We start from the raw sequence: 17,403 nt of genomic DNA, 5'->3' as shown, positions 1-17,403 counted from the left end.
CGCCTGATGGTAACAGTCGGACTTCGAGAATCAACGGGGCGAGGGGCTCTTGATTGCCCGAATTGCTTCTAATGAAAGCATAATTAACTGTCGGATCATCCGCCTTTATTTCGGGTTCGCCATCTGTGAACCACTGGCTTGCGAAGTACATATCCCGCAGTCTTGGAAGGACCGACTTGTTGGATGCATTATTGAATGCCTGTGGGCGGGAAAGCCTCTCAGTAGTATGTGACCAGTACCCAGTGATTTAAAGATACCAAATAACGTACAACCCCACCTTTCCGGCCACCTAATCTGCCAACTACAACACCCTTCGGCACAACAGATTATCGTCGGTATTGGCTATTATTATACAATGCCTTGATATTCAGAAAATTCGATTCAAGGCGCTCTCAACGATATCAATCAAGGGATATCCCAGCGCCAGGCTTCCCTCCGATGGGGCGTTCCACGCTCTACCCTCCAATTACGACTCGGCGATGGCCTCAGCCATTCTGACGCATCAATCGCGTCGATGAAGCTATCTAGGGATCAGGAAGACGCGCTGATTGGATGGATCCTCGAAATGGATCGCGAGAGTCGTAGCCCGTCGGCGCTATTCATCGTTAATATGGCGTTGATTCTGTTACCTCAGGATCGTCGATCAGAGGGCCTCGGTCGCCATTGGGTTCATCGCTTTATTCAACGCCATCCAGAGGTCGGAAGTATCCAATCTCGACGCCTCGACCGTCAGCGATTTGATGGCCTATCGACGCAGAATATTGACGATTTCTTCGAGACGTACGAAGCCTTGATGTCAGCTCACGACTACTTTCCACATAACGTCTGGAATATGGACGAAACAGGTATCACAATTGGCGAAGGGATCGAGGGTATAGTGTACGGATCGTCAGAGAAACATACAACATTCGTTCGGAGTGACGAAAGCCGCGAATGGGTCACTATATTACATGCTATATAGGCGATGGGTAACTCGTTGACCCCAGCAGTAATATATACTGGCAAGAGCCTCCAAGCCCAATGGTTTAACGATTGCGACGATATACCTGATTGGCAATATACTTATTCGTCTAACGGTTGGATCAGTACAGATATCGCCGTTCGATGGCTTCGTGATATCTTTATACCTCGCACACAACCAGTTGATCCCGACGAGCAGCGGCTCTTGATATTAGATGGTCATATCGCTCACGACAACGTCGAGTTTATGTGGTTAGCCTATTGTAACAAGATCTCGTTACTATTTTTGCTAGCACACTGTTCTCACGGGCTCCAACCTGTCGACGTCGCCGTATTTGCTCCATTAAAGCGGTACTATCGCTCGTTAGCGACCTCTCTCTCGATCGAGTACTGTTCTATTCCATTTAAAAAGTCGACGTTACTCTCGCTATACATCGAGGCGTATACGAAGTCGTTCACGATCAGTAATATATAATCAGGCTTCTCTGCAACTGGAATATACCCATTGGATCCATCGCGACCTCAGCCGACGATAGCCCCCCTATCAGAACGACCAACTACACCACCAACAGCTGGTAATTGGCTTGATCCGACAATAATAGCGACGCCAGTGACTATCTTAGTAGCTAGGGAGAGTCTGGCAGCGATTACGCCATTGCGATCGTCGCAACGGCTATTGTTTCGGAAGCTGACTCGTCGGCTAGATGTACAGAGCGTCGAGGTCGCTACTTTGACCCAACGTGTATACGCATTAGAAGCCGAGATAACTTCGTTACGCCCCAAACCACGTAAGAAGGTACGATTAGGGCCTAATGAACGATTTGGTAACATTGTACAGATTAAGGAAGCGATGGATCGAGCCCTTGAAGTAGAACGGTAACGAGACCAGGTACAACGTCGGAATCAGGTAATACTGGACCTAGCTAAGGCGTCAGAATCTATCAGATCTATACCTCAGGAAGCCCTAGAGCACAGCTTTCTATTAGAGCTGGTTGTACCTGAATAGCTATAATAGTACGTTGAATACACTGTTTCGAATACCTTCAATTGGATTGCAATATGTGGCCAGAAAGGTGGGTGGCCAGAAAGGTGGAGTTGTACGTTACCGTTCACTCCGATTGGAACCCCAGGTGAAGCTCCAGCAATTTGTGCAAGTCTATTGGTTGGATCATTCCTCTATGCAGTCGATAAGCAATGAGATGTGGGTTCGAGACGGACGTGAAACATCATGGGGCCGTCGCTTTGGCCCGCGTTATGACAAATATTCTGGCAACCCGCAAGGAACCTGAAGCAAGATAAACGTTGGCGGTCTTAGTTGACGGTCATAGTTGACGATCAGTATCCTCTCTTTCGTCCGAACATTCATGGTTCTCGCTCATCGGACGTTTATCGTCGTCAGTTGGTGTTGTATGAACATAACAAGGCACGACTTGTCATCGTATCACACGCCCGGCCGGTCGTGACTCGCTAGTAAGGAATACTTGACGTGAAGATGACCTTAATTTTCCCTTTTTCAGGATCAGTTTTATCTTCAAAAATATCCCGTCCTACCCAAATGAATCGGTGGCGATCTGGCAGAATAGCAGTTGGACCACATAAACCTTGATGAGACGGCATGCAGACAACTAAACTTTCAATGGCGATATGGAAACATCGTCATACACTAGAAGCCAGTGGCTACAATTAATCTCAGGGCAGTATGGGGTCCGGGTGGTTTGACTTGGCCTTTTAAATCATTTGATGAATGAAAAGGTAGTTCCGCCGCTGGCCCCGCCGCTGGTCCCTTGATTGTAGGCGTTGTCAATACCTGTAAGATGCTACGCTAGTACCACGACGCACTAATTTAAAGACTCGCCCGCCGGATAGTATGATAATTCGGAGTTGTTCCTAGCTCCGTGCGGCCGCGACTATGTCGTACGGGGCCTGTTCGGAGATATTCATGCAGAGCACTAAGACTTCGATAGAAGAAGCCTAATATGCAGGCAAGGAAGTAGGATTTTATAAGTTACGCCGTCTGCCGCCATGGTGTGACGGTCGATTTCGTCACTTGGTCACCTTGGGTGTGACCCCTCCCTACTGGCGTCATCCACAGAATTATTACTCTAGTCACCAGTATCCTAGAACATGATGACGGCTCGACCTTGGGGACGAGCACAGTTGTTGGATGTGATATGATGTGATGTGAGGGGAACGAGTGGTCCAGATATTAGTCTCGAGACCCTTGTCTATCCCCGTCCGGAGGCTCTCGTGGACGTCTCCACCCAGGGGTTGAGCTCGCGGCGCAAAGGTCGCATCCTAACTGTACCCGAAGAAGTGATGAGACTGAGAACTCGGGGAAACCCAAGGAAAACCAAGCAATGCCACGATCAGAACAAAATACTTCGTACACGGCTCACAGCCTGAAACCAGAGTAACAGGATGAATTCCTTATTTCAGGCCTGAAAAAACGGCATCATTACTGGCATACCTTAACCAGCTTGCCCTATGCAATAGGAAGAGTGCAACTCTAGGTATTCGTTTGTCCCCTTCCTACTCTCAATGGCCACTGAGTGCATGTTATCTAAATACTCGAAGACATTTCTCAAATAAGCACACAGACCTTTCGGGGCAAGCAGTTGTTGAACGTCCCGAGCGGCGAGCGGAGCATCGGTGCTTACCAACAATGGTAAACGGGAAGCGGCGGTGCCCTTTGACCTTGTCTTCTTCAATTTTCAAAGTTGCAAGTGTTGAAGGACTTCGTGTTGCATGACTCTTGCTCCTCATGCTGGCCATACCCATAGCCTCCCCAAGCTATGTGATACAACACCTCTGCGCCAACCAGCCGCACCTGGGAAGAATACAGTCTACATCGTTGAACAGGGTCCCACGCTTCCCACATCTGCCCACGTCTCCAAGTCCGGCGTTAAGGCAGGCTTGCTCAGCCCCCCTCCCCTCCCCCGTTACCGAGCGAATCGCATGTTGCTGCTTGTTTTAAGTGTTGCAATAATAATTAAGGACAGCCCAAATTTTCTCTCATAGTGAATGATTTCAAATTTACACTACTGCATTTCATTGACTCGGGCGCTATTGCCATTGCATCACCCCGCCACCAACGTCTCCCGTCCCCCCTTGAGCTGAACCGGAAACCACAATCACCACCCGTTGACGACGGCAAAAACGACAACGACGACAACCACCACCACCACCAGCGCAGCGAACGAGTCAGCGACGATGGACCACCTTCGAGTTGATCCCGGGGGCTTCCAGCTCCCCGGGATGCCTCCTCCGCAATTAACGAATCCGCCGCCGCAGATATTCGGCGCCTACATGCACGATGGCATGTCTGTCCTACCACCAGACCTGCAGATGGGTTTTGACCCGAGTGCACTCCTCGGCGACGACAGCGAGGCCAAGAGGAGGAGAATAGCAAGGGTGAGTGCTGCAATCAACACGCATCTTCAATAGATGGGGAAGGCATAACCAAAGAGGCTGACAAGACATGTAAAAGGCTTGCGATATGTGTAGAAAGAAAAAAATCAAGTGCGACGGAAAGCTGCCGGCGTGCACCCACTGCATCAACTACAAAACGGACTGTGTCTTCACCCAGGTTGAGAAGAAAAGGAATCCACCCAAAGGGTATGACATGAGAATCAATTTCCAAAACGAGCTATTGGAATAGGCGCATTAACCGGTTTCCGTGTACAGCGCAAAATACATTGAAGGTCTCGAGAATCGGCTTGGGCGCATGGAAAGTCTGCTGAGACTGTCTGGTATGTATTCTATGTATGGCGTGGCGCATGCTCGCTCCCCCTCTGCTGGTCCCAGTCGCCTTGCGAGGTTGGTCTATTTTGCTGACAAACACCGCACAAAGGTCTACTGGGAGAAGATGATGGCGCAACTGACCTCGGCACATTGGAGAGGCGTCTGGCGGAGAAGGCTCAGCAATCTAGACAAGCTTCGCAGGCTGTATCAAATCCCACTTCGCCGTCGCAAGCAACATCCGGGCAAAACGGCGCTGCATCAACTCCACGCAGCACATTCGCATCACCCGAACCAGCAAGGGATGAGGAAAGGAAGAGAAACTCCGTGTCGACACCGGCAGAGACCAAAAAGGACGAGGAAGGCGAAGTCGAGGCTCTGTCAGAAATGATGTGCTCGCTGGTCACCAACCAATCTGGTGAGACGAGGTACATTGGTGCGTATTACCGGCAGATCCTCCGGTATGTGTTTGTTAAGCGAAATCTGACTTGCATCAGGATCATCCTCGGGGTTTTCCATCTTTTCACCCAAAGGCATCCAATGGGTTAACGAGAAAACGGGAGATACCTCGTTTCAGGATATGATATCCGAGGTTTCCATTGATGATCACAAGTGGACGCGCTGGAAGCCCGAGATCTTCGCTGATCTCTTCAGCCGGCCTATATACATTCAACTACCGTCTAAAACGGAGGCGTTGTCTTTGCTCACGGATTATTTTGAGAACTTCAACTGCATGTTTCCGTTGTTTCACCAGCCTACTTTCATGCATCTCGTGGAAAGGCAGTACTCAAACGAGCCATACCAAGGCTCGGGATGGTGGGCCAGTTTGAATGTGGCGCTGGCAACTGCTCATCGTCTGCGGGTGATGAGCAAACTCGTGCCCCAAGAAGAGGACGACAAAGCTTGGGCATATATGAAAAATGCCATGGGAGTGTTTTCAGAACTAACAATGCGTAGCACTGATCTGCTCAGCGTGCAAGCTTTACTCGGCATGGCTCTCTTCATGCAGGGGACGCCGAACCCGCAGCCCTCGATCCTGCTCATTTCTGCCGCCATCAGGTTGTCCCACAATATCGGTCTGCACAAGCGAGGTAGCGGGTTCAACTTGAACCCCATCGAGATTGAGCAGAGAAAACGAGTCTTCTGGATTGCTTATATGCTGGACAAAGATCTCTGCCTTCGCTCTGGCCGACCACCCGCACAGGACGATGATGATATGAACGTCGAGCTGCCGGATGCCGATCCGGCTGACAACATTGGCAACATTCCTTTGGCCGATGGAAAGGGGAAGATGAATTTGTTCCGAGCAATGTGTGAGATGACTATCATTGAGAGCCGAGTGTACAAACGACTGTATTCGGTCAAGGCCACGAAGCTCTCTGAGGGCGAACTGCTCCAGACTATTGGCGAACTGGACAAGGAACTTGAAGACTGGAAGGACAGCGTTCCCATCGACTTCCGCCCTGAGCATGAGATTAAAGCTTCGCATACGCCGCTGATTCTGCATATTGTCATGTTGCACTTCTCATACTATAACTGTTTAACTACCATTCACCGGATGTCCGTTCACCGGGGTTACTGGACGAGTCGTTTGTCGAACTTCGCTATTCAAGGTTTGAACGCCAAACCCCTGAACCCCAGAATTTTCTCCTCGGCGGCCTTATGCGCCTCAGCGGCCAGGGCCACTATTTCATTGCTGAAGTATATCCCACAAGGGGATTGTCAAGTGGTTTGGTAAGTGGATCACTTAATGAAGACATCATATTATAATTACATGCTAACTTGGTCAGGCTTGCTCTATACTTCCCGGTATCTGCCCTGGTCACCCTATTTGGCAACATCCTCCAAAATCCGACGGATCCCAGGGCGAGGTCAGATACCAAACTTATGAGCCTCGTCGTGACCTTTTTGTCTACACTAGGTGAAGAGGTAGAGACCGGCGGCGTCCACAGAACGCTTGGCGTCTGCGCAGAATTTGAGCGGATAGCCAAGATGATTATTGAGAAGACAGAGAAAGACGGGTCAAAACGCAAGAGAAAGACTCACGACCCTCCCAGACCCGCGCCATCGCAGAACACGAACTCATCTCGCCCGGGCTCTTCGGTTACCACACCTACTCCTCACTTCAATCCTCAGTCGCAATCCTCTCCCAGCATGCGATCAAACCAAGCGAATGGAAACGGTTACAGCCCAATGAATACGGCTTCCTCATCCAATGGTCAAGCGCCGCGGGATGGGCAAGGGGGGTGGCCACAAGATTACCCTGTTACTCATGACACCCCAGACTTTACCAACTTTGCCGATTTGACCGGTTTCGGCCAGCCTCTACGGTCACCTCCAATGGCGAACCCGAGCGTGACGGGCTACCAACCATTGCTGCCTCAAGACTTGTGGCAACTCCCCATGACGCTCGACTGGGACTGGGCCGAAATTAGTGGTGGTGCCTACCCGAGCTTCGAGAATGGTAATATTAACCCTAACGGTCAATGATTGTTTTTTTTCTTTGGCATGGTAAAGTTCCTTGCGTCTTCGCGCACATTTGCTGGCAAGACAGGGCTGAAATCTTCATCAACCAGCATAATTGGGAGGGAACGTCGACGAGAGGCACAGAAACAGAGGATGGACGGAGAAAGCATCATGGTGTACGAGAATGATTCATGAGGAGCAAAATATATTGAGTTGGGGTCCGGGATCTTCTATCTACCTTACCCATAACACATTTTCTTTGAAACGGCCATTGGCGAAAAAGAGGCGTTGTTTGCAAAGTTTTGAATCTATCAACTTGGTCGATCCATCATTTACTTCAGTCCTTTAGGACGCCCGTAGAACCATTGAAAAATGGGGGGTACAACGAATTGGCGGGAGGTTCTCTGTTGTTACTTTTCCTTTGTTACGGATTTGGTGGTGGCGGGTGTCATGTTTATATAGTAAAGCGTTACTGTGGTCGTGGTGCTAGATGTGTCGAGTTAATGTACGAGTACTGTTCAAACTATATACTGTATTCAGTCAATCTGATGCATGTAATATATGGGGAATGGGAAAGTCTTCCAGATTTAACTTGACAATAAGTACCTCTAGCGATTGTGTGCAATTCGTGTGGTGGTCTGTGAATATTTGCCCGGGTTGGGCTGTTGTGATGCGGTGAGTGAGATTTAGGACCTACACATGGTATGGTACCTCTCATCTCTTTACTACCCGAAGATTATACTAGGGTATTACTCAAACAGCGGCTTTGAGATGATATTCCTGTTCATGTAAATTATGCGTCCCTTGACTGAGATGGTTTTCTTCTAGATCCGCGACTTGGCATTGATATTTCCCTGACTAATTAAGACATGGGGTTGTATATGCTCTACGTAGATAAGCGGCTAAATGGGCATCTCTGCGCTCTTAGATATGCAATTATATCAGACCAGTTCTGACCATTGGTGCCTCTGCCGTTGGAATCCGTAGTACCTTAACATAGATTACAGGATGATAGAGACCTCGGTTGAACATGATGCGTTCATACACAGCGTAGGAGTCTGAGGGGCTAGGTTTCTATAAATTTTGATGATGATAATGCTGCCTTCAATAATACGGATCTTAATTGTCTTTCCTACTAAGATTAGCTTCACGCAGGGCCCGGTGTTCATTAATGTATACAATTGGTGCTGTATTGCGCTTGATCTTATTGAGATAAGTGACGTGGGAATATAAATAACGGGTTTGGCATCAATCTGTTGACCACTTTAATCATAGTAGCTTCGTGGTAGATATTCATCGTCACATTCTTCAAGGTCTTCAAGACTTTCTTGACATCCCTTCCAGCATTTCTACGCATTTCTACGCATTTTCAAGTCTTGGGCATTTCCGATCTTTCTACTCATTACAGTATGCCAAGTCTATTCCCAGATGCCTTCAAGTATTCGGGGGTGAAACTGGATGTTGCCAAGCCTGGTACGCAATCCATGCCTGATATGAACTCACTGCTAGAGAACAGAGAACATATACCCAGTATGACTGCGAAGATGACACCGATCAGAGTCGCTATCATCATATACCTCGCTCCACTTTTTCGTTCCATCTGCCTTTCCAGCCACCCTCGTGGGCGTGGATTCCATAATTCCTCGTGCAGCTACGACAACCGATCGGTAAGGAACACGGGGGTTGGATGAACCAGTGTTGACTGAAGACTCTAGGAGTCTTCTTGGCTTTGAGTCGTTGAGCGGGAATAAGATCCCCTGGATCGAACCCAAAGTTTCGAGAAGTAGTTGACGGGGCAGAGCGCCTTCAAAGAAATCAATATCATTCAATTCAGGATTTTGAGGTAGAATTGGGGCAACGTACAACTTGATTGACGTAGATAACTTTGAACTGTCCACAATTCCCTTCGTCATTTTCAACTGCTCTTTGAGAAAGGCAGTATAGCGGAATCTTTCCGCTTCATTCTGCCTCCGATCCCGCCTTAGATGATTCCGAAGGTCAGGTCGTTGTCGCCATGACTGAGAACGGGATGGTTCTGGATAGGGAATAACAAATATTTGCTGAAAGCGACGTCGTCTTTCAGTGCACCATGGATATGCCATTTTCAAGCCTATCAAAGGAATATTACAAGGCAGAACAGTACCGTCATCCTCAAGACTCTCGCCGCCAAGTTGATCGCCTTTTGCAACTCGTCAAAATCGTGGGGGGGGGAAGCATATATCTGCGCCGATGTTGTGGATCTTCCGATCAAGGGAATGATTTCATACCAGCAGTCCTTGCGGCATCACAATGTCAAATTGGAACAACCAACCACCCACTCAGAAGCAGGCAGTCAGAAGCCGGCGGACCCTAAACAGCCGCTCGATGAGACGGGGCTTATACAGCAGCGCCAGATCTGTCTGCAACGAGCCCGTGCTTTATCCACCGGCGCAATTGGGCGTTGAACTTCAAGACCTCGAGGATTTCCTCATCAACCATCCGGACCCCGCTGTAGACAAAGACAAAGAAAGATTGCGTGACAAGGTCAAGCGGGTTTTCTTCACGCCTAGGGCAGCCAGGACGACCGAGACCACCAAGATGATTCCGGGTTTACGGCGTAGCATTCTACCTCTGGCGAAGCCCCGACTTCCACTCACCCATTCCGATAAAGTGTCAACTTCTCACATACCGGTCGATTGTCCATTCTTCCTGAGATGAACCAGATTTATGACCCGCATGCCGAATTGTTGCTCGAATCGCTCGACTGACTGAGCTTAATTCCCAGCGAGCCGACATTGACTATGAAAGTGAAATGTTAAAAACTAAGTGCCTAGCAACAATTACGATACTTGGCCGTTTAGTTTCATGTGAGAATAGCTCACCACGGACAGCAGTGCTGGATCAGTGACCTCTCTAAATAGATCGCCGGAATGTCTTGAAGCCCGGAAGTAAGGTGGGCTTAAGCCGTTATCTAGGACAGATGCTGACTAGCGGTATCATATCCCTGCTTACATCTTCTCTCTATTTCTTTCTTCGCCGCTGTCCATTTGTAAGCGACGAAACAGATCATGATGATTTCGACTTTCAGCAAGTAGGTAGTGGGCAGATCACGTGTCAAGTACCCGAACTCCGACCTAACTACAGGCTATCCCTGTTATGGACTAGCTGGGTTCAGTTGGATGATCGACTCATCACCACATCTACTCTAGCAAAAGAACTCTGAATTGACATTGGAGCTTTAAAACTCCGGCACAAGTCGCCTACCCGACACCAAACCATCTCTAACCCTCGCCAGACAAGAAGAGTTGCCTCCAATGAGATAATACAAAGTCGGACAACGCTCGCCTTTTCCGACCTCCAACCTCCAGCCCCGCCCGATCCGGAGTGAGGCGCCGGCGACACTGCCCGACATGTCAAGCTTCTTATTGCGGCGGTCGACGACGAGCCTTGCACGCACCTCCGCTTTGTCCATACGCGCTTCAACCCGCTCTAGCTTACGCATATCACGCCAGTCGTCTATCCCGCCCTCCGTCTGGGCTGCGCAACGCCAACGAGGTCGATATTACTCTGACAAGAAGGAGCTCGGTAACGAAAATGGCGCCGACAAGAAATCGCCTCCGGAGATAAAGAGTTCTTCCTCGCCGGGACCGACCGATGGCGAAGCACCCAAGCCCCCCGAATCTGGGAAGGAGGACAAGCCGCCTCTGCCCGAAGGATGGGTTTACTTAAGCGAAAGCGAATTCAACATTCTGAAGACCATGATCGAGGAGGGGCCAAGCCTTCCCAACATTCTTGGAGGCAAGGAAACAGATCTTCGCGCCATAGAAAGAATGAGGAAGAATGGAGTGCCCAAGGAACTGCAAGAAATCATCGCGAAGAAGCAGACCGGTTCTTTTACCTTATCCGATGCCGGCAAAGCCTTGAAGGCTATCAACAAGCTGGCCAGCAGAGACGCTAATGAAGATGCCTCCAATTTCAATAGCAAGTGGTTCAACGGGAACTCTCCTCAGGAAGGTCAAGATCACGACGGCAAGAAAGGACCTAATGAGCAGAAAGCATCCGAGGACACGAGCAAGGAGGATGCTCAGACCAAAAAGTCAGAGTCCCAAAAAACACCCCCGCCACCACCTCCACCAGGCGGGGGCAAGGAAAGCGACTGGATAACAACCGTCGTTGGATCGGCCATAGCTTACTGGATTTACACGTCGATATTTGACGAAGGCTCGCGAGAGATTACTTGGCAGGAATTGCGCACCAACTTCCTAGACAAGGGCTTAGTCGACAAGTTGGTTGTCATCGGCCGCCGCGTGAGAGTAGACTTGAACCGCGAAGCCACCCAGTCCATGTACCCTGACAACGTTGCCGCCAAAGCCGGGTTCCACTACTATTTTTCTATTGGCTCCGTTGAGGCCTTTGAAAAGCGCCTAGACGAAGCCCAGCAGGAACTGGGCATCCCACCGTCAGAGAGAATACCCGTCAGCTATCAAGGCGAGAGTTCTTTCATGAGCTTGCTCATCGGTTTCGGACCCACCCTGCTCCTCGTCGGTCTGCTATTCTGGATGTCGAAACGTGGACCTGGGGGTGGTGGCGGCAGTGGCATGTTTGGCTTTGGCAAGAGCAAGGCGAAGCGCTTCAGCCACGAGTCGGCCGTCAAAACCAAGTTTTCTGATGTGGCAGGCATGGATGAGGCCAAGGTCGAGATCATGGAGTTTGTGAGCTTCCTGCAGAAGCCCGAACGGTTTCAGAGACTGGGCGCAAAGATTCCACGCGGTGCTATTCTTTCCGGACCCCCGGGAACGGGCAAGACACTTCTGGCTAAGGCAACTGCCGGTGAATCCGGGGTTCCTTTCTTCAGCGTAAGCGGTTCCGAGTTCGTGGAGATGTTCGTTGGTGTAGGTGCTTCCCGAGTTCGAGACCTCTTCGCCACGGCGCGAAAGAGCGCTCCCTGTATTATTTTCATCGATGAAATCGATGCTATCGGCAAAAAGCGTGACGGCGCCGGCAGATTTAGCGGCAACGACGAACGCGAAGCGACGCTCAACCAGATCCTTACGGAGATGGACGGCTTCAACACCAGCGAGCAAGTCATTGTCCTTGCGGGCACCAATAGACCAGATACATTAGACCAGGCCTTGATGCGTCCAGGCCGTTTCGATAGGCACATCAATATCGATCGGCCTACCATGTCGGGCAGACAGGATATCTTCAAGGTATACTTGAAGCGCGTTGTGACGAACGAGGATATGGAGTACTTGAGTGGCAGATTGGCAGCTTTGACACCTGGCTTCGCAGGCGCTGACATTGCCAATTGCGTCAATGAAGCTGCATTAGTCGGTAAGTTTTCCTAACTACACATATTGCACTTCACGTTACTCATATCTCGTAGCCGCCCGCGCAAATGCTGCTACCATTGAGTTGATCCACTTCGAGCAAGCCATCGAGCGTGTCATTGGTGGCCTGGAGCGCAAGTCGCTTGTGCTTAGCCCGGAGGAGAAGAAGACGGTAGCCTACCACGAAGCCGGCCATGCCATCTGCGGCTGGTTTTTCCAATGGGCCGATCCTCTTCTGAAGGTTTCCATCATTCCCCGTGGGCAGGGCGCTCTTGGATATGCGCAGTATGCACCGGGTGATGTCTATCTTATGACATACAGACAACTCCTGGATCGTATGGCCATGACTCTGGGTGGTCGCATTTCCGAAGAACTTCACTTTCCCACCGTCACCACCGGCGCTAGTGACGATTTCAAGAAGGTAACTCGAATGGCGACAGCCATGGTAACGGAATGGGGCATGTCAGAAAAGATGGGCCCTCTGCACTTCCAAAAAGACGACAACCAGATCGTCAAGCCGTTTGCCGAGGCGACCGGGCAGATGATTGACGCAGAAGTGCGACGGATTATCGACCAAGCGTACAAGCAGTGCAAAGACCTCCTCATAGAGAAGAAGAAGGAAGTGGGCCTCGTAGCGGAAGAACTATTGACCAAAGAGGTCTTGACTCGAGACGACTTGGTCCGCATACTCGGCCCTAGACCGTTCGACGACAAGGAGTCGTTCTCCAAGTACTTTAGCGGTGAAAACGCCGCGCCCGGTGAGTCGAGCGACCCTCCTCCGCCGGCGTCGCCATCCGGCGGCCTTGACCAACCTCCGATTCCTCCACAGCCTGCGATTTTCCGCGAGGTCAAGGGTGACTCGTTGAGGTGATGAAGGGTTTTGTTTCTGGGTCAGTCAAATAAGTTGTGTTGCAGCGTGTACATATATGGATTGGGGCGGCGCAAGGCTTCGTGCATTGAGCTGATCAAGGGACCGGTCGGGGCGAATGCGTACTTACGCCCTAACACAGCGACCAAAGCTCTCAACTCAAACTTGCTGTGTAATCTATTACTCCTCTGTTTTTCAAAATGACATCAATCCGTGTAGTTGGGGTTCTGTACAGATACTAGAGAAGTAGACATTCTACGCAAGGGCGTGGACGGATGGATTGAACGCTGAAGAAACAGATTCGAGCATCTTGAGATTATGTGTACTACTGTATGTACAAATCTGGGAATGGACTTGCGTGCTTGAGCCTCGTCGGTCATCTACTACGCCCACATGATTCGTGATGGTCGTCTCTACTCTACCAAGCTGGTGATTTGAACCCAACGCTAACCTACCTGTCGGATTCATATGTGCCTGTTGGAGTTCAGCTAAGACCACACTTCCGTCATCAGAGATACCTAAACTGCTTCAGGTGGCATTACCGATGCCGCGAATAGCGTCTCGAATGCTCCGATCAGCCTTAGTTTCTCATGCCAGTCGGCATTCCACCCCACATTTGTGGCGAGCCTAATATAGCCGGCCTCAATATTCACACATCCAATCGATTGATTCCCACCTTTCCCCGGAACCAATGTGCATACCTTAACACTCGCTGTAGACGTTGCGTCGGTGCTTCGTCCTGACTCGACGGAGTTTGTTGGGGATTTGGTCCGGTGGAGCAAAGATAACGTCGACCTACAATGTCTACTTCGTATCGTTTCTCTACTTGCTTTTCCCGCTAGTTTCCGTCGTCATTCGAGCCCTACGAACTACTCGGCTCTTCCCGAGGCACCTTACAACCAGTTGCATCAAAAGCACTTCTGAAGCATAGATCGGGAAGAATTTTTTTCCTTTATTTTTTTTCCCACAATGGCGGCCCAAACGGCGACGGCCGACTCTCTCACCCTGCCCACGGCTCTACACTCGGGCAGTGGGGCCGAGTCCGCTGGTGCTGCTTCGTCGCAGAAACCGTCGGTGGTCAAGCAGTTTCGGGGTTGGGCCGGCAACTTCACTAGGTCCGGCCGTACGACACCGGGGATTGGTGTGGCCAAAGACGCGGCGCCCAAGTGGTGGAAGGTTCACTTGTTTCGGGGTATGGTCAATGACATCCGCCGGAGAGCACCGTATTACTGGAGTGATTGGCGCGATGCTTGGGATTATCGGGTTGTGCCGGCGACGGTGTACATGTATTTTGCCAAGTATGTGTCTCTCTCCCCTGTGTTTTGCTCCTTTTGTTTTCTCGGAAAGCCTGGTCTTGGCTAAGGCATTGCAGCTGACCTGGTTTACTAACGGCCTTGTGTAGCATCATGCCGGCGTTGGCTTTCTCGCTGGACATGTTCACCAAGACGGGCATGCAGTATGGAGTGAATGAAGTGTTACTGGCATCTGTCCTGGGTGCCGTTGTCTTTGCGATTCTTGCGTGTCAGCCGTTGGTCATAGTGGGAGTTACAGGTCCCATCACTGTCTTCAACTAGTAAGTGTTACCTAAATCCACGTCCTCGATTCATATCACCCACTCACACGCACACAGCACCGTTTACGACATCATGCTTCCAACAGGGACCAATTACCTAGCATTCATGTGCTGGATCGGTCTATGGTCCCTCGTATTCCACTGGATCCTAGCCATTACCAACGCCTGCAACTGGCTAAAATACGTGACACGCTTCCCCTGCGACATCTTCGGCTTTTACGTCGCCTTCATCTACCTGCAAAAGGGGGTCCAGGTGCTCGAGCGTTTCGGCAACGACTCGCCCTTCTACCTCTCCGTCATGGTGGCGCTGCTGGTCTTCATGATCGCCTACGCTTGCGGTGAGCTCGGCAGCAGCCCGCTATTCCGGCACCCAGTCCGAGTCTTCTTGAAGGATTACGGCACGCCGCTGACCGTCATCTTCTTCACTGGATTTGTGCATCTCGGGAGGATGAAAGTCATAGAGCTGGAAAAGCTGCCCACAAGTGCGGCTTTCTTCCCCACTGCGGATAGGGGCTGGTTCGTCCACTTTTGGGAAATCAGTGTTGGTGAGGTGTTTGTGGCTATTCCGTTTGCCATACTGCTTACGGTGCTGTTTTATTTCGATCATAATGGTAAGTTATTTGATCATCATGGTCAGGTTTCAATCGGACACTGACAACCAACAGTCTCGTCCCTCATCGCCCAAGGTACCGAGTTCCCCCTACGCAAACCCGCCGGGTTCCACTGGGACCTATTCCTCCTGGGCCTCACAACTGGCGTAGCCGGCCTCCTAGGCCTCCCCTTCCCCAACGGCCTGATCCCTCAAGCCCCCTTCCACACCGAGTCCCTCTGCGTCACGAAAGTCGAAGCCGACACGGAAGAAAACGGCGAGGCAAAGGGCCATTACACGTGGAAGCGCACCCACGTCGTCGAGCAGCGCCTCTCTAACCTAGCCCAGGGGCTTCTAACCCTAGGCACCATGACGGGCCCCCTACTCGTCGTCTTGCATCTTATTCCCCAGGCCGTCCTCGCAGGTCTCTTCTTCATTATGGGGTACCAGGCGCTCGAGGGGAATGGCATCACAGCCAAGGTCTTGTACTTGTGTCGGGATAGGGCACTTACACCCGGTGGGCACCCCCTGAATGCGATACGCAGGCGTGGTGCTGTGTGGGGCTTTGTCGCGCTTGAGATTCTGGGGTTTGGGGCTACATTTGCTATCACCCAGACCGTGGCTGCGGTGGGGTTTCCGGTGTTTATCCTGGCGCTTATTCCGGTCAGGGCGCTGTTATTGCCGAGGTGGTTCACGCCACAGGAGTTGAACGTATTGGATGCGCCGACTGCGAGTCCGTTTACCATGGAGAGTGTGGGGGGGAGTTATGGGGGCGCGCAGGGGCACGGGTATGATGGTCAGGCCCGTGGTGAGGGTGAGGTGGAGGGCTTTGCGGGAACGACTGCTAATGGAGAGGATGCGAAGGGGGTTATGCTGCATGGGTTGCTGCTGGGGAGGAAGAGTGAGGAGGAGCTGGCGGAGTTGGGTGAGCATAGAGGGAAGGCAAGGATTCAAGGGGATGTTGGGGCTAGTGGGGATAATATTGAGATGGGAAGGGTGGGTGTTAGCAGGCGGGGGACGTCGAGTCGGAGGGGCGGTCTTGAGTAGACCGCTGCTTTTGTGTCGTGGTGTAATTTAGTCTGGGTGAGTGTGCTTGGGATATTGTTGGCGGCAAGTTCGAATGCTGAAAATCCCTTGGGAAAGGGGTTCGACAGGCTTGATCCTGTGGCTTGTAGGACAGACCCAGGCAGAAGCACAAAGACAAGCCATGTATACTGGTTACTATAGAACGGGTTTTCGATAGTATTCTACTACAAGTACAACGCCACAGTATGTTGCTTTTATGGATGAAACAGGGACCATCAAGGGTGCTACTTCAGGGAACTTTGACTGCCTAACCAGCGATTTGATCAAAGGAGACTATATTGGCTAAGCCGTTGGGATCAACGCAATGTGAACAATCTTGGAATCAAGTAGATAATAGATAAGAGGTCCGAAAGCTCTGCTTCACCAAGGTTTGATCACGGTTCATGGCCGGCCTTCAGATTTAGAAAACAAATAAGCCAGGCTCAGATGTATTTACTGCTTTAAGTCTCTAGAACTCTTCAAGAAAAGCCTTGTCACGGTGGCCGCTCAATTGAACAGTTCAGAGTTACCTCGAGTGTCCTTATGCCACACCCATGGGCTAGTAATGCTTTATCGTTTGACTCTTCGACCCCGCAGGACAATGGGCATGGACTATAGAAACTACGAGTCATATGTTCGTAGCTGGATTCCAAGGAGAAAATGTGTGTCCATTTCTGGAACATGTGAGAATAGTTGGTAGCAATTAATTTTGCTACAACTCCTTTGACAAGCCAATGTTTAATTGTGTCGGATATGGCCTTGGAGTTACTTCAAGTTTACTTGAACAGAGGATTGCTAACGTCATAGCCACTTTAGGATTCACTGGTACTACTTA

The 17,403-nt window shown here is 50.6% G+C and overlaps 4 protein-coding genes across 4 annotated transcripts; 3 read left to right on the top strand and 1 right to left on the bottom strand.

Moving 5' to 3' along the window:
* Nucleotides 1–4,170: 4,170 nt before the first annotated feature.
* Nucleotides 4,171–7,188, top strand: BCR38DRAFT_330678 (fungal-specific transcription factor domain-containing protein; the record flags this gene model as incomplete). The annotated part of the gene is made up of 6 exons (XM_040854987.1): nucleotides 4,171–4,371; nucleotides 4,448–4,575; nucleotides 4,645–4,709; nucleotides 4,811–5,134; nucleotides 5,196–6,432; nucleotides 6,489–7,188. 6 exons carry the CDS (start codon nucleotides 4,171–4,173, stop codon nucleotides 7,186–7,188), a joined length of 2,655 nt encoding a protein of 884 aa, XP_040720830.1.
* Nucleotides 7,189–8,360: 1,172 nt separating this feature from the next.
* Nucleotides 8,361–9,359, bottom strand: BCR38DRAFT_6178 (uncharacterized protein). The gene has a single exon (XM_040865521.1). The coding sequence runs from the start codon at nucleotides 9,264–9,266 to the stop codon at nucleotides 8,670–8,672; it is 597 nt and encodes a 198-aa protein (XP_040720829.1). The 5' UTR covers nucleotides 9,267–9,359; the 3' UTR covers nucleotides 8,361–8,669.
* Nucleotides 9,360–10,553: 1,194 nt separating this feature from the next.
* BCR38DRAFT_479752 (peptidase family M41-domain-containing protein) lies at nucleotides 10,554–13,344 on the top strand (the record flags this gene model as incomplete). The annotated part of the gene is made up of 2 exons (XM_040863195.1): nucleotides 10,554–12,477; nucleotides 12,530–13,344. The coding sequence occupies 2 exons, from the start codon at nucleotides 10,554–10,556 to the stop codon at nucleotides 13,342–13,344; spliced, it is 2,739 nt and encodes a 912-aa protein (XP_040720828.1).
* Nucleotides 13,345–14,310: 966 nt separating this feature from the next.
* On the top strand, nucleotides 14,311–16,550 carry BCR38DRAFT_479751 (HCO3 transporter family-domain-containing protein; the record flags this gene model as incomplete). Its single annotated transcript, XM_040863194.1, has 4 exons — nucleotides 14,311–14,639; nucleotides 14,744–14,914; nucleotides 14,972–15,525; nucleotides 15,580–16,550. 4 exons carry the CDS (start codon nucleotides 14,311–14,313, stop codon nucleotides 16,548–16,550), a joined length of 2,025 nt encoding a protein of 674 aa, XP_040720827.1.
* Nucleotides 16,551–17,403: the final 853 nt, after the last annotated feature.

This window comes from Pseudomassariella vexata (assembly GCF_002105095.1).
Source record: "Pseudomassariella vexata strain CBS 129021 chromosome Unknown BCR38scaffold_1, whole genome shotgun sequence".
Classification (NCBI taxonomy): domain Eukaryota; kingdom Fungi; phylum Ascomycota; class Sordariomycetes; order Amphisphaeriales; family Pseudomassariaceae; genus Pseudomassariella; species Pseudomassariella vexata.
This window is presented reverse-complemented; position numbering and strand designations above follow the sequence as displayed.

Excerpts from the sequence above, each read along its gene's own strand:
- BCR38DRAFT_6178 (XM_040865521.1), bottom strand. The coding sequence starts at position 9,266 with ATGGCATATCCATGGTGCACTGAAAGACGACGTCGCTTTCAGCAAATA.